The sequence below is a fragment of the Mus caroli genome, chromosome X, assembly GCF_900094665.2.
Source record: "Mus caroli chromosome X, CAROLI_EIJ_v1.1, whole genome shotgun sequence".
NCBI classification, from domain to species: domain Eukaryota; kingdom Metazoa; phylum Chordata; class Mammalia; order Rodentia; family Muridae; genus Mus; species Mus caroli.
The window spans coordinates 43517496-43532569 of NC_034589.1; the positions used below are offsets into that span (position 1 = coordinate 43517496).

At 42.3% G+C, this 15074-nt stretch overlaps 1 protein-coding gene across 2 annotated transcripts in view; it reads right to left on the reverse strand.

Moving 5' to 3' along the window:
* Positions 1-13757, reverse strand: part of Frmd7 (FERM domain containing 7) — a 48143-nt gene extending 34386 nt beyond the window's left edge. For both annotated transcript variants that reach the window (XM_021152901.1, XM_021152902.2), the window contains exon 1: positions 13701-13757. In XM_021152901.1, coding sequence (XP_021008560.1) covers positions 13701-13757 — 57 coding nt within the window. The remainder of the gene's footprint in view (positions 1-13700) is intronic.
* Positions 13758-15074: the final 1317 nt, after the last annotated feature.

Genomic DNA, 15074 nt, shown 5'->3' on the forward strand with positions numbered 1-15074 from the left:
AGAGAGAGAGAGAGAGAGAGAGACAAAGAGAATGAATGAATGAATGAACGAATGAATGAATTTGTGGACTTTGGATGAAGAGTCCAGCAGACTGGCTTTGAACTCACAAAAGCAGTAGAATCTGGATGAAGGGATCATATTTGAATGTTTTGGTTTTTACACTTACTCAAAGTTTGAAAAAATTTTGTAATTAGCTTAGGTTCTATAATTTCTGGAAACTGAATATGAAATTCTTTTTATTAAGAAAATCCCCTTCAGGGGATTCTGAATGATGTAGCGACAGATCAGATGAACGATTACTCTCTTTCTGTGACAGTGGGTTTCATTCCTTCATTCTTTCCACACCCTCTCATTAGCCAGGTATGTATGCTTCTTGACAACTGAGGACCACACTAAGGGGACCAGCTCTATCCTGGAGCTGGGAGCCCCTGCCCCTACCTCACTTGGATTCTTTCCAATCACACACCCACAAAAATCTCTTAAGGCCTGTCAGATCCCTTCTTGAGTGCTTGAGTTCTTGACCCCAGCACATCTAGTGTCTTCCTCTGCATCTGGCCCTTTGGTACTGACTTAGACCTGATGTAGCAGCTACTTAGAACCCAGTTAGCTCGTTCTACTTGCCTCTTGACTGGGTGCTGGAAATGTTGTGCACACAGTAAGTGCTTTTATTGTTATTATTTTTATAAGGATCAGATAAACTTGAGACAGGGCAGTATGATTTCACTTGAGGGCCTGTCTGCAACTCCCTGGACCTTTCCTTATAACCTCCACTGACATGTAACCCCCCAAGTCATGACTCAAATATTCCGGAGGCTTGAAGTAATCCAGAATCTACAACCAAAGCCGAGGGGTTACACATTCTTCTTTAGTCTGGGTTTGGTCCCATTATGGCTGACCTTAGCCACTTCCCACCTCAAGAATATTTAGATTCCGCAACAGCTCTCCTGTGAGGGTGTGTATCATAAATCAAAGCTGCTGTCTAGAATTCTCTAGTCATATCCAGGTGCAAGCACAGTCATGTCCAGAGCATTTTTAATTCATATATTTCCTTTAAATACTACCCATCCCCCCCAATCTAATGCACTCGAAAGAGAAGGCATGATTTAACTTGCAAAATGTGAAATTGTGGGGAAGCCGAGAAGAATTTAGAAGTCACGAACATGTTCAGTGGGAACTTGATTCCAATAGATGATATCATTTGGGTCTTAAAATTAGTTAGCCATTCCCAAGGCATGCTTTCTGATAGTATTCCTTCTGATTGCTTAGGTGGAATTCTTTGTATAGAGGGATCTGGTTAAACTGACTCATTGCTAATTATAAATGAAAGCCAATGATGCTCCCCCTTTCTGGATGTTCGATTTGACATTCGCTGCTCGGCTTTGTTTCCCAAGCAGGAATGTGTTCTGGGGAGGATCCACACAAAGACTTCAGGGGCTCTTGTAGATTGTCAGGGTAGGGTGGCCTCTCTCCTTTGTTGTTCCTTGCAAGTGCCTGAGGCAGGGCACTTATCATTTCTGCTATCTCCATTTCAAAGAGTCACTGAAGGCTTACTGAAACCACACAATAGTGCATCTGCATAGAAAAAAATGTTACTCTACTACGTGAGATATGTGTGCCTCATCCTTCCTGTCTGAAGATTTTGCCTTCTAAAATCAACAAGCTGGCATTTGATTAGCTAACTAATTCATTTGAACAGGGACTCGCTGCCTAGCAGCTGAGAGCATGAATTCTCATAGATTTGTATTTATTGAACTTCTACTATGTCCCAGATTAAGCACTAATAATTCAATATACATACTTTGCCTTCACAGAGTGATTAACAGACATCACTGTGTCTGTACTTAACCCTACACACGGAGAACACATACACACACACACACACACACACACACACACACACACTCACGACCACTTTTTTGTGTCCTCATGTAATGCTCAGAGGCCACATCTTTCTGATCTCTCTCTGAACTGTTTTTATTGCTTGTCCTATGACAGCTCCCTAAGAGATCCCAGAGCCTGCTTCCTTAAACGCATTTCCCCTGTCACCATTCCTTGTGCCCACGACAGCTAACTCCAACACAATAACTCTGAAAGGACAAGCCTTTAAAGAATTGGTCAAGTGTAGTTGGGCATGGTGGCACACACCTTTAGTCCCAAAACTCAGGAGGTAGAGGCAGGTTGATCTCTGAGTTTGAGCTCAGCCTGGTCTACAAAGTGAGTTTCAGGACAGCCAGGGCTACACAGAGAAACCCTGTCTACAAAAACAAGTAAACAGAATTGGTAAAATGGCCACACCTATAAGATCTTCACCTACACCACCTCATCCAAAGCTTCTTTCTACTATTTCACTAGTTAGAGACATTTTTTAGTACTAGGGACTGAACATGGGGCCTTACACAAGTCTGGCAAGTACCCTATCACTGAGCTATGTTTCCAGTACGTTTAAATTTGAGTTTTGCTAATTTGCCTAGGTTACTCTTGAACTGGCCCTGTGTTCCCAGGCAGCCCTTGAACTTGCCCCATTTCGTCCTTAGCCCCACAAGCAGCTGGAATGAGAGGCATGACTAATCAGCAACCTTGAAACGGGTTGCTTCTGCTCTTTTCCCTACCCCCCCCCCCCCCCCCCCCCCCCCCCCCACCCGTGCTCATCTACTAAGTAGAAGTGTTGCTATCTCCTACTTTATTGTGAATTTCAATGAGGGAATGTGTGCAGAATTCTTAGCTTAACATCTGGAATGCAAACATTCTTTTAACATATACTAGCTATTCTCATTAAAATTTTGGCTGGGAAAGAGTTTGGGTGTCATAGCAGGCAATGGGCTTATATTTATGGGTAGGTACCTAGAATGTCTGCAGGGCACATGACTGGCACAAGCAACTTTACCAATTTAAGAGGCACTCCCATTTTGAGGCTTATGCAGAAACAGAACTTAAACTGCAACTGTTTTAAATTTATTATTTGTAAATGAACAGGTAAACATTATACATATTTATCATGCACAGCATGACATTTAAAAATATGTATATACTGTGGAATGATTAATTTGGGCTAATTAACGTATGCATTACCTCACATATTTATCATTGGGACAGCTTTTTAAAATGAATTTTCCCTTGTTTTGGTTCCAGGTTTATTCCAAAGCAATATGCTCTTATTAAAATCATTGTATCAGGCATGATGGTTTGTGGTGGTACACACTTTTAGTCTCAACTATTTTGGAAGACACCCCTGAGTCTGAGGGTTCCAGATCAGCCCTGGCATCAATAAGATATTATCTCAAAAACAAATGACTAAACAAATTGGTCTGGAATGAGGCAGCTATGCTAAGGCACCTCTAGAGTCTCAGTACTTGGGATGTGGAGGCAAGAGCATCCAGAATTCAAGACCAGCCTCTACTATGCAGCAAATTCATTCTGCTAAAAGAGATCCTGGGCTAGATGTGGCCCTGTCTCAAAAAGAAGTGAGGAAAAGAAGAAGAAATTATGTGCTCTTAATCTCATCAGAGTCAACCAATCTAAGGACCTTATAGTAAAGCTTTTTAAATAATTCTCAGAGTATATGTCACTTAAATCTTCAGTGACAAACTGTTTCAAAGCTTAGTATTGTACCACGAATGCCATTGGAAACCACCTTATTGACCATGTAAGCTGTCTTCTCCTCTTAGCAATTGCAAACAAAATTAAGAGAAATATCTTTGCATAGAAAGAAGTCCACACATCAATATACACAGCCTTAACCATTTCCGTGGGACACATTTCTTTTCTAGAGAGACTTAGCTGTCTCAAGCTCATGGAGGGCCATTGTTGTTGTTAGATGTTTTAGACATACACCTAAATAAAATCAACACATTTTAAAAATATAGTTTTAAATGGTGAACTCCAAATTCAAGTTGTAAAGAGAAGACATGATAGTCAATGGTTATGCTCTTCCTGAAGCAAGCCGGGATTTTCTGACCCCACACTGGGGGCGGGGGAGGGGTGTCTGCAGTCAGCGCAGTCCCTGTAGTTCCTGCCTTGTCTTTACTTGTCATTGTATGACCTTGTGTTCACATGAAACCTCGAGGAACATTAATTTCTGCATATGAAACTCCTCCCTCGGCCCTTGCTTCTACTTCCTGTATCCACTCTCCACATCCTCTTGCCTCATGACTGAGAACCAGTCAGCACCATGCAGTAAATCAGTTTGATCTACGCTTCACAGGCCTCCCCTGGCTTTCTCCAGTGACTCTAGACCAACTTCAACTCTCATCCCTCTGTCCCCAACTCCCCAGCACATTCCTAAATAATTAGCACTGGTCACTTAGGGCTGAGGGCAGACATGGCTTCCTTTAGAGAGCTCCAAACATGACCATCTCCACGGTGCCAGGGGGAACAGCCTATTGCAGTAGATGTCTGGTGCAGATTCTACACTATGCACATTTTTAGTTCTTCCTCCAGCCTATGGACTCCTTCAAGGCCCGTGTGGTGCCTGGAAGTATTAAGGACTCCGGAGTTCTAGTTAAATGAATGAATGAACACAATCATATCTGTCTCCCAAATTTCCCAAGTAGTGAGTGTGTGAAACAAGTGGGACCGTCTGGTACAGAGGTAGGTCAGGAAATGGTATCTCATAGCTTCAAAAGCTATTGGCAGTAACTTTGTGACAGAAACTTCTCCATCACTTCAAATATCCCAGAGTGCAAAGTTCTGGGGAACCTTTGTCTTTCCCTAGGTCTGCTGAAAGGTGAATTTCATCATCATGAAAGGAATCTCCGAGGACAAAGGACTGCTTGTTTAAGACAGCTAAGCCCCAAGATTAGCAGTGAGGCGCCAAGCTTAAATGCTTCCAGGGCCTGGGGTCAGCTCACCCTAGACAGACCTCTGTCTTCTGGCCCCACACCTTGGACCCAGAAGTGGGGGAGGAGGCTGGGGAGAGAGGGAAAGAGAGAATAAAGATTCTGGTGGCCTGTGGGGTAGGGGAGCTTCACAGAGCTGAGCTATTAAGAAGCAGACAAGCTATGCACCAGCCAGTTCCATAGCCTGGATGAGTGCTCCCCTGCTGTCTGTCACTTCCCGTCATCCTTAGTGGTGGAGATTTCAGCAGATCTTATGAGGCATGCATTGCCCTAGTGCCCCTTGAACCAACCCTGTACTACCCACCTCCTGCACAGATGCACTCTGAAGGCCAGGTCTCTCAGTGGTTCCATGCTTTAACCAAGTGTTTTCCAGCTCTCAGTCAGCACAGAGCTGTTAAATGGCACCAAGTATCACAAAGGCTGGCACTGCTCTCTGACACTTGGCTGGGAGGCCTCAGGCCCTTATAGGAAATAGCTGGGCCATGCCTGTCACCACCCTCTAAAGTTGCTTCTGCCCCCAGGGCTATGCCCCTTTGACCCCAAGACATTAGACTCCCAGAAATCACTTTGAAAAAAAAAAACCCTCTCCATGTATTGTAGTTGTCAACTTCATTGTCTTAAAGCAGAAGTTAAAACTAAGTTCTTGCGACTGTGACATATTTGTGTTCCTGACAGGTCAGACAATGGCACAAATACAGGAGATCTGTCCCTGGAGTAGTGGAAAATGTGTATAGAATTCGCTGGAATCTTGCTCTCTAGCAATGGAGTGCCGGGTGAAGATTGGAGAGCCTCAACTAGGGCTCCACAGCACCAGAATGGCACAGGAGCAGCAGGCAGGGGCCCTGAGCTGTGGTGAAAGCGGCAAGACCTCAACCAGCTAAAACTCTTTCCTGAGGTTCCCATGAGGGTAGGCTTGAATAAACATCCAGCCATCACACACCTGACTCCAAAGTCAGTTCCCCAGCCTTCTCCCCACAAAGCTCCCTTCAGAGCTTCTCTGGACTGGTCCCTCCTCCTTTCAGCTGTGGAGAGTGAGGAGGCTGGGGAAGGGCCGGCTGCAGGCCAGGCCTCTCCTCTGAAAGCTGCCAAGAAAGCAGCCTGGCAGCCAGGTGACAGCAGAGGAGGAGCCTCCAGGTGGTGGGGGGAAATGGGGATAGGGATGGAGATGAGCAACACCGAAACCGCAGAGGGTCTCTTGGCTGCTTGACAGGCAGAACACAAGCCTTTTCTTTCTTTTTCAGTTCAATTTATTTTCCGAATCAACAAACCTTAGGCTGTGAGGCTCAGTTCAAACAAAAGCATTCACCAGGCAGCATTGGCCCCCAGTAACCACAGATAAATCCCTGGCAAAGACGCTGCTAACATTGGCTAGGCTGGGACTTTATGCTTCCCAGCTGACCTTTTTTTTTTTTTTTTTTTAATGTGACCTGACTTCCAAGGTCCTTCCTTTGGCCTTCTTTGCACAGCTGGGGGAGGTAGTGAGCTGATCCCCAGACCCCCCCCCCCAGGTTTCTATCAGCAAAACCTTCATTTTGAGGACCCTGCAGAAGTAGTCTGCATGGATCTACAGGGCAGATTACAAACTCCAGAACGCTCAGGCAACTTCACTAAACACAATGCAACTGCAGAAAATGCCTCCTTCCCAAAGACACAAATCGTCCAAGAGTCTGATGTTAGATAGGCTGTGACTATCAAGCTAAGACATTGGGGAAACCCAATCTCCCACTCTGCATCCGTTTTCATGACTGTACAAACTGACAGGAACCTACTATTTCTGACCTCAACAGCTTGGGCTACTGTCACTTAAACATAAGTCTCAGGATGTCTGTTCAACATTTAAACTTGGGTGAGCCAGTGTAATGGCTCAGTGGTGTAAAGAGAAGACTGAACCCCCCCCCCCCACACACACACACGAACACAAGTTATCATCTAACCACTACACGTGTATCATGACACACACCATACCACATAGAAGTAGTAAATAAAAGTGTAATAATAAATTATATTCAGCAATCCATTCATTGGGCCTCAGTGTGTACTACTGGTTTGGCTTTCTTACTTATGTTAATTTGGAACAGCTCTGTGGAGTACATACTAATAATATTCAGTTCTATAACAGAGAAGTTATAGAACTACTCTTGATAGTGACACTTGTTTGATTCCTGTGAGAATTATATAAGATGAAACATATCCAGGATATAGTGCTGGTAAGCATTACCTATGACAATTATTGTTGCTATTATTGAATGGATTAGCATTACTATAAGTTGTGACCATGAATTAAATTACAGTGTAGGCAAGCACAAAGGTTTTGGCTATTTCCATCTACTCCCTCAAAGGAAATTGTGTTAATCTAGGTAATACTAGACAGTTACTCTTGACACTTGAAGGCTGGATGGCTTTTGGAGGGGAGCATGTGCCCTTGAGGCTGCTCCGAGGCAAACCTCCATTGGAATAGCAGGATGAATTAACCGCTGGCTCCAAAGCCCCAGAGAAAGCAAAGAGCTAGGGAGCACAGCTTTGCTCAACCACGGTGATTGACAAGCTCAAGAAGTCCGAAAAGAAATTCCAATTTGTAGGCCAAAGTTTGTAGTTACTCTCCATTGCTTTGTAAAACCAAGAAATGATGGTTCTATGAGCAAGGAGTGGGAGGTAAACAAAGCCTCGAGTTTCTACGCAGTGCCAGGAGCCTCACATCTGCTCTCCCTTTTATTTTCCCAATGTCATCCCAAGCTAGGTGATAGGACGATTATTACCATCCGACTGATAAAACCACAGGCTCAAAGAGGACTTGAGCCCTTCCTGAATACCCACCCAAAAAACTGTAAGAGTTGAGACTAGAATTAAGGTCGAAGCAGCTCCACACACATTTTTTCCCATAATTCTATCTTTAAATCCAAAAGCAAAAATTATCTTTGTCCCTCCTCAGTGTACTCTGGTCGCTCTGTTCTCAATCTCAGTGCTCAGTCACCTCAGCCAGAAACAGGAAGACCATTTGCATTCCTTCTCACTTCATCCCTTATCACTTTCCTTCCATATCCAAACAGGAGTCATAAAACGGTTGTAAAAATCTGCCCCCTTAGCCTCTCTTGCATCCATCATCTTTCCTCTCTGTATTCACCCCTGACTAAACTCATACTTTACAGGAGAGAGGAAAAAGGGTATTGAGAGCCCTCTTCCTCTCTCTCAGTTCCTGTGTGGGTTCTTTGGATGGATTTTGAAACCTAACTAACACACTAGCTGATTAACTACACAATAGTTTTGCTAATCTTACCTGTACATGGCATTCTTCACAACAGTGAATTCTGAAGATATGATCAAAGCACACAATCTCCTTACTATTTAGACAAAGAACAAAGAATCTTGGAAGTAATGTGACAGTTTGGTATCTGGACTAGGGTGGTAAATTCTTGGGCTATCGATACAGAGATACCTGGCGAATGGATGTAGATACCATTAGAAGATTAGGGTTACATCAAAGAGTTTGTTTATTCAAGGTCACTTGCAGCCTTAATGACCAGTCTCTTGTGACTAAGGCCCTTCCCAGCTTTGGTATGTGAGGGCCACCCCTCCTGAAAGAACCATTATGACTTACTGCATGTCGAAAAACACAGGTCATATGGCCCTTCTCAAAGTTACAGTCCTCAAATGATTTCAGTTTGAAATAATCAATAGTCCAGCCTGGCTTATTTTGAGATTGAATGTGTATGCTTCCTGCTTGGTGGTTCAGTCTCTGGGAGCTCCCAGGGGTCCATGTTACTTGAGACTGCTGGTCTTCCTATTGGGTCTCCCTCCCTTTCAGTTTCTTCAATCCTTCCCCTAATTCAACCTTGGGGGTCCCTGACTTCCTTCCTATGGTTGGGTGTAAGTATCTGCCTCTGTCTCAGACAGCTGCTAGTAGGGCCTCTCAGAGGACAGCCATGCCAGGTTCCTGACTGTAAGCACATCATAGCATCAGTAGTAGTGTCAGTCCTTGGTGCCCCCTCCCCGTGAAATGGATCTCAAGTTGGAGCAGCCATTGGACCACCTTTCCTTCAGTCTCTGCTTCATTTTTTGTCCCTGTAGTTCTTTAAGACAACCCTGTGTTCTTTTTAACTCAACCTACCAAGCTGATCTTTTCCTTCTGTGAAAGACCCAATGTCTTCTGTTCTTTTTGACTTGTTGATCTTCATGTTTTCTTTTGCTGATAGCATCTCATTCTAGCTCTCACTTTTTGCTCTCTTGGTTCCCTCCTACTCAATAACCTAAATAGCTAACTCTTTGGGGAAATTTCCTGATTTTTTTTTTTTTTTGTTAAGTCTGGGTTTTGACAGTTGTGGTTCAGCTGAGACTCAGATCAGATAAGCTCCTCAAGGCCCCACAGCTCATAAGTGCAGATTCCAATTTATGCTGGTTTATCAGCTTCAGATAAACATTATCGGTTTTCCATTGTTCCTCCCTCACAACGGTTCGAGGAACAAAGAGGATATGTGACTGGCCTAAGACTATGGGGTTTGTAGCCTGAAATCCAGGTGCATTTTAATTATACCAGAGCAATCCCCATCACTGCAGTTGGGAAAACATAGCATTGTAATGTGGGACAAGAGGTTATCCAATTGTCTATTGACCAAATTACAAAAGTTCTTTCATCACTACAAACTAAAAAAGAAATTCCTAGACAAGAATCTATAAAGTAGATTCCACTACTGATTCAAAAGAAAAGTCACTGGGCAGTTCTTTGCTTTTCCATTTGGCTTAGATAATGCTCAGTCTTGACACTGCCTACCCTTTGTCCTTGTTAGGAAATGAAGCCTAGTGACCTTTATTGTGGGCTCCTGAGGGTAGCAGATGATTCACTGTGTGCTTCTCTGGGTAATCACTGGACGGCCAGCCAGATCACCTAGCAATCAGATAAACGTTAAAGGCAAACAATTTTCAACCTCCTGTTTTGACTTTAGTTTCTAGAAACTATCAAGTTGAAATGAGTTTTGAAAATCCAGAAACAATAGCTTTAATGAAGACAAGAAAGCAGCAGAGGGGTTGGGTAGATATCAGACCAAACTGCATTGACTGTGGTCTTGGGATAACTATTTTATAACGTTCTCTATCTAAAGCTAAAGGGAGCATCATCTCTAGTTACAAGGAAGTTGAGGTACAGAGACACTCTTTCACTCCTTCTGGTGTATATATGGAAAGGGTATTAGGGATTTGTAGTCAATATAAAAACCTCTAATAGTCCAGGAAAGTTGAGCTTTGGTCGTATGATTTCTTCATTCTCTGGTCCTTTGATTGAAGAAGCAAAATCGAATTTCCACTAAAACTTGTAATCACTTTTTGAGCCATATGATGTTACTCTATAGCTACTCTGTCCACTCACTCTCATTGTTATCCAAAAGTTTACCCTTGATCTCCTAAGGATATTAACAGTAGCCCTAAGGACGATGCCAAAGTGTAACAATGATCAGTTTTATGAAATGTGTATGGGGACTTGAAAAGCAAGATGAGGTTATTACTCTGTGTTCTTCCTAGGATCATACTTCAGCGGGCACGTTTTGACAGTGCTGAAGTTCTCTGCCTTGCCTACACTTCCGTAACACTCTTCTTAAAAAAAAAAAAAAAATCACAGTGGAAAAGGATGACTAACATTTTCAGATGCTTCATCTATAAAATCAACACACATTGCCTTGGAGCAAAGAAACTTCAAACAAACAGGATGTCTCTGGAGCCAGATGTTCTTCCTAATAATCTAACTAAAGAGATTACAAGTTAAAGACAGAATAAGGCAAATGCACACTAAGCACACCAACAATTTAACAAGAAGAAAAAGATACGCAGGCCAAGTTAATGTCCAGCTACCACTGCTTAGGCTAGAATATTCCTTGCTGAAAAGAACTTTATGATATTCTCAATATCTCAATAATTTCAATAATCTCAAATTCTCATTAAATTCAAGATCTGACTTGAATTTATTGAATAAACCCCTGTGCTAGCATTGGTTGCTTACAAAACAGGACATGGACTTATGAGATCCTCAATAATAATTTTTAGCCAAATAGCTGTATCAATGAATTAATAAATGTCAATGATAGGGCTTTGGGGGCTACAGATGCCTTACCAACCTGTTAACCTGTTCTAATGAACTACACATCTGTTCCTTAGATCTGATGTTCTGACATCATTTGGCCTTCTCGTGATTAATGAGGAGTCTCCAGTGTACCTAATCCTATTGTAAATGGTGACCTTGGCATGTGACCATATAATCAGTTTTTGACTTAAGTTCCTTGTGGAGTTTTGACAAATCAGATGTCACAATCTATAGGTCTGAGCCAGATCTTGCATATTGAGAATATCCTAAAGATAATGTCACTGGCGTTTGGATAAAGGGTTCTGAATGTTGAATAACATTTCCTACATGACAGTATTCTATCTGATAATATGTCCTTATTATATTTCTCCTGCTGTACTTGCTATAAAGTCAGCATGGATGATTTCCTGTCCACTATTTTAGCTTGTGTAATAAATTACTTCCTTGAATCTTATCTTTAAAGGAAAATCTCCCTTCCCTCTTCAGACTTCAGTACCAGAAACCTTATCACATGGCTTTCCTCAGCTACAATGACCTCTCTTCTTTATAAGCCCAAGCATTACTCTAAGCTGTTCAAAATACTAGCACTAATAGAAGAGAACTTTCTGCCAGCTTATTATTTTGTTTGTTGTTTTAAGCCTGAGTCTCTCGTAGCTGAGGCTGGCCTCAAACCCCATCTGTAGCTGATGCTGACCTATAGTTCCAGCACTTTGGAGATTGGGGGGGGGGGTCACAGGATTGCACCATTCTGTTGCATTTATGCATCTGCATTGAAATCAGTAAACAAAGTTCCAGTATGGTATCCCTGACTTCTAGTGACCACCTTGCTTAGTAGTTCTTTCATGGGTAAGGAATATATGGACATGCTAATGGTTTACAAAGGCCACAAATGTTCACTGTATACTAAATTATACATCCTTTGGGGACAATACAAAAAAATCATCTTTGTGAGCAATGTTTCAGGCCTTGATAACTACTGTCTGATGAGTTCCCTGGATCCAGTTGTGGAAGGGAGAGTATGGGGAAGAGTTCTGGATTCAAAACCCTCACTCTGTATTTATACACTACACAGTGATAGTGTACACACAGTGATAGTGTACAAGCTATCCCCTGATCCTGCACCCCCACCATACTCCCACCACCACCATTATTTCTATGCCTACCATTGGTTAAGAAGACACTGTCATGTCAAATGGCCAAATGCTAAGTCAAGTTCTGTTGCCCTCACAACAAAGATGCTTCTAGCACTCTAGCCCATGCTATTCCCACTCAGAAAGGCACCATGATTGCTACTCATGGTGCAACCTTCCACCAAGTAAAAGGCATCAGATGCTTTGCTTTGACACTCGAATTGCTGGGTATCAAATCTCTCTCATTATCTTTCCAAGGAACACAATGTGTTGCAGCTGGAAAGAGACAATCTGACTTGAAGGCAAGTCAGGCTGGCTTCAAGCTGCTGGAATTGGCTCTTGGGGAGGTGAATTTTGTGGCACTATAGTACCATGCTCCCCACTGCCCATATAATTGGCTCTGAATTAGAACTGCACATTTATAAAACTCTTCTGTCACTTTTTGTCAAAGATTTCTCTTTGAGTTGCATGAAGTATCTATTAAAAACTTAGCCTAAAGCAGTGTCTTTTGAATACCCAGCTCAGTAATTTGGGTTCTGGAGCACTGGACCAGTCCACCACCAGCTTGCAAATGGACAAATTACTCAAAAGACATTTTCCACCCCTCACATACACTTCCAAGAAAGAATAGGAAATGCCCCATAACTCTAATGGAATCCATTTGCTACAAAAACAAATCATTCAGGTCCGAAGAACTAGAAATGCCCTTTGCACATAAAACTGAAAGGAAGAGACAGCAAAATAGCAGCTGAAGCCAGAAAGTCATCACCAACAAAACCCGATTCAAATCAAAATAAAATCCTCTGGAAAAATGGGCTACCCTCACACCCTACATCACAGCTGAGCTTAGAGTAGTTTTCAGTTTATTTGTAGAGGAAAAAAAGAACCCACAACATTTTTTGTATGAATTTCATGGAAAATGAACTGTTTGTTCCTTGTTAGAAGCTAATGTAAATGTCACAGGAAAGAGCAGTTTGGCTTCCAATAAAATGAAAAGCAGAACGTTTCAAAATGCTCATGCATAAATCCTGACATCAAATTGCACATCTCTTAAGATGTTGGAGCTTTCAGCACTAGGTGATGTGCTTAATACATTTGTTCTTTCTTGAAGAAATGAGGTATAATTGTATGCCATCATCCTGTAGCTAGGAATTAGATTAAGAACTCTGAAGTATAAGTGCTAAATCAAACTAAATCGTCTCTTATCCTTTCTCCCTTCTTCGCGGCATTGTTTCCTGAAGTTCTCATTAGAGCTGTAACTCTGCTCCCTGTAACCCTTAGATTTTTTCTGAGGAAAGGGGGCCAGCTTTCCCCTCATTTCCCTCAGAACGTCCGAGAGTGAGACTCCCAGATAAATAGTTTCACTGAACAATAACGCCTTATTGGGTAGTAGAACTAAGTTGTTGTTGCCTTTGCACAAATATGTAGCGTATTTTTCAAATCTGTTTTCAATGTCCCTGGAGAAAGAGAGCAAGTTCTAGAAGAAAGGTTAATGGGAAAACATGAGCCAAATCGTGACATTAAATACAGACTCCTTTTCCAAATCTAAAAACCACAGTCCTCTTTCATTCGGTTCTAAAGAAGATATAACAGTGCTGCTAATGGGCTGTCCACAAATGACCATTATTGAATGAATAATAAAGGAATAATAGCGACGTGATTTCCACTTACATCAACCACAAAAATCTTCTGGGAATCATCCAAAAACTGCACTTTTAAATGGAGCATCCTCAGCGAGGCCGTTGGGCTGCGAGCAAGCAGATTCAGATGGCTGTGGGAGCTGTGACAGGAAGGGGGCTTTCTCCAGGCATCTCATTCTCAGCTGGATGCTGAGCACGCGTGTCCCCCCACCCCCAGCCAGGCATCCCTGCTTCCAGCCGGGCCCACTTGGATTTGCTTGAAGTGAAGCACACCCAAGGGCGTTTGCACTGCTGAGTACTGAGGATCGATAGCATCCGGGCAGCCTCCTCTTTGGTCCACGGGCAATCCAACTGGACTTTGAACGCACGGCCTTTCTGCAAAGAAAAAGAAAACAGGGAGCAAACAGTCACGGCTCTCTTTTTCTTCAAAAGCGAGCAATTTGTAAACACTTGATTAAACTTGGAGAAGCAGAGAATAGCCATTCTCGGAAGCCAAAAGATGACTTAGTCTCATTTTATACTAGAGATCCCGTGGCTGAGCCATAAGCCACATAAGCTATGCTTTACACTTTAAAAATATATCTCTTAATTAGTTTGGATTCACCTGATTTACAAATGGAAACTCATATTCTTTGTTCTTATATATCCTTCATCCATATATATATATATATCAAATATATGCTTTCAATTGTTTTAAACATCCATAACTTAGAAAAGAAAAAGCACACAGCCAAGAAAATACAGAGAGCTTCATTTCCACCCCTGCCTGCCACATACCCTTATTAATAATCAAATTGATCCGTTTTTTTCTTGTCCTTGTTTTCCATCCAGTGCTTATACAAATACTGTGCAAGTCGATCCAAGTGTATCTTCCCTATGTAGACAACAGAAACAGGCTGCTATTATCCTGTTCACTCCTTGCCTTTCTTGCCCTCATAGTGCAAGTAGATCTCTGACAGCAGTGCACAGAGAGCTTCCTCCTTTCTTCTCATAGAGGCGTTTTGTATTTTGTAGGCAAACCACAGTGTACTCCATTGCTCCCAAATCATTCTTTTCTGTCTCAATAAGGATGAAATAATTATTGCCATTTGTGGTTGTCAGTCTGACTTTCCACCAGATCTCCAGAAGTGGAGTTGCTGGTTAAAAGTAACATCATGATAATTTCTAAGTTTCCCTTCATAAGGGCTGCTATTGTTGAGTTGTCGCCCAAAATTCAACATGTTGAAGTAGTTTCACCCAGTAAAAACACAAATAATTACAGAAATTTGGGGATGGTATTGGTTTGAAAGAGGTCATTAAATTCAAATAAGGTAACTGAGGTAAGTTATCAGCAAATCTACAGAGGAAAAGAAACTCAGACTCAGACACAGAGAGAATAGACAATACACCAAGAATGTAAAGATAT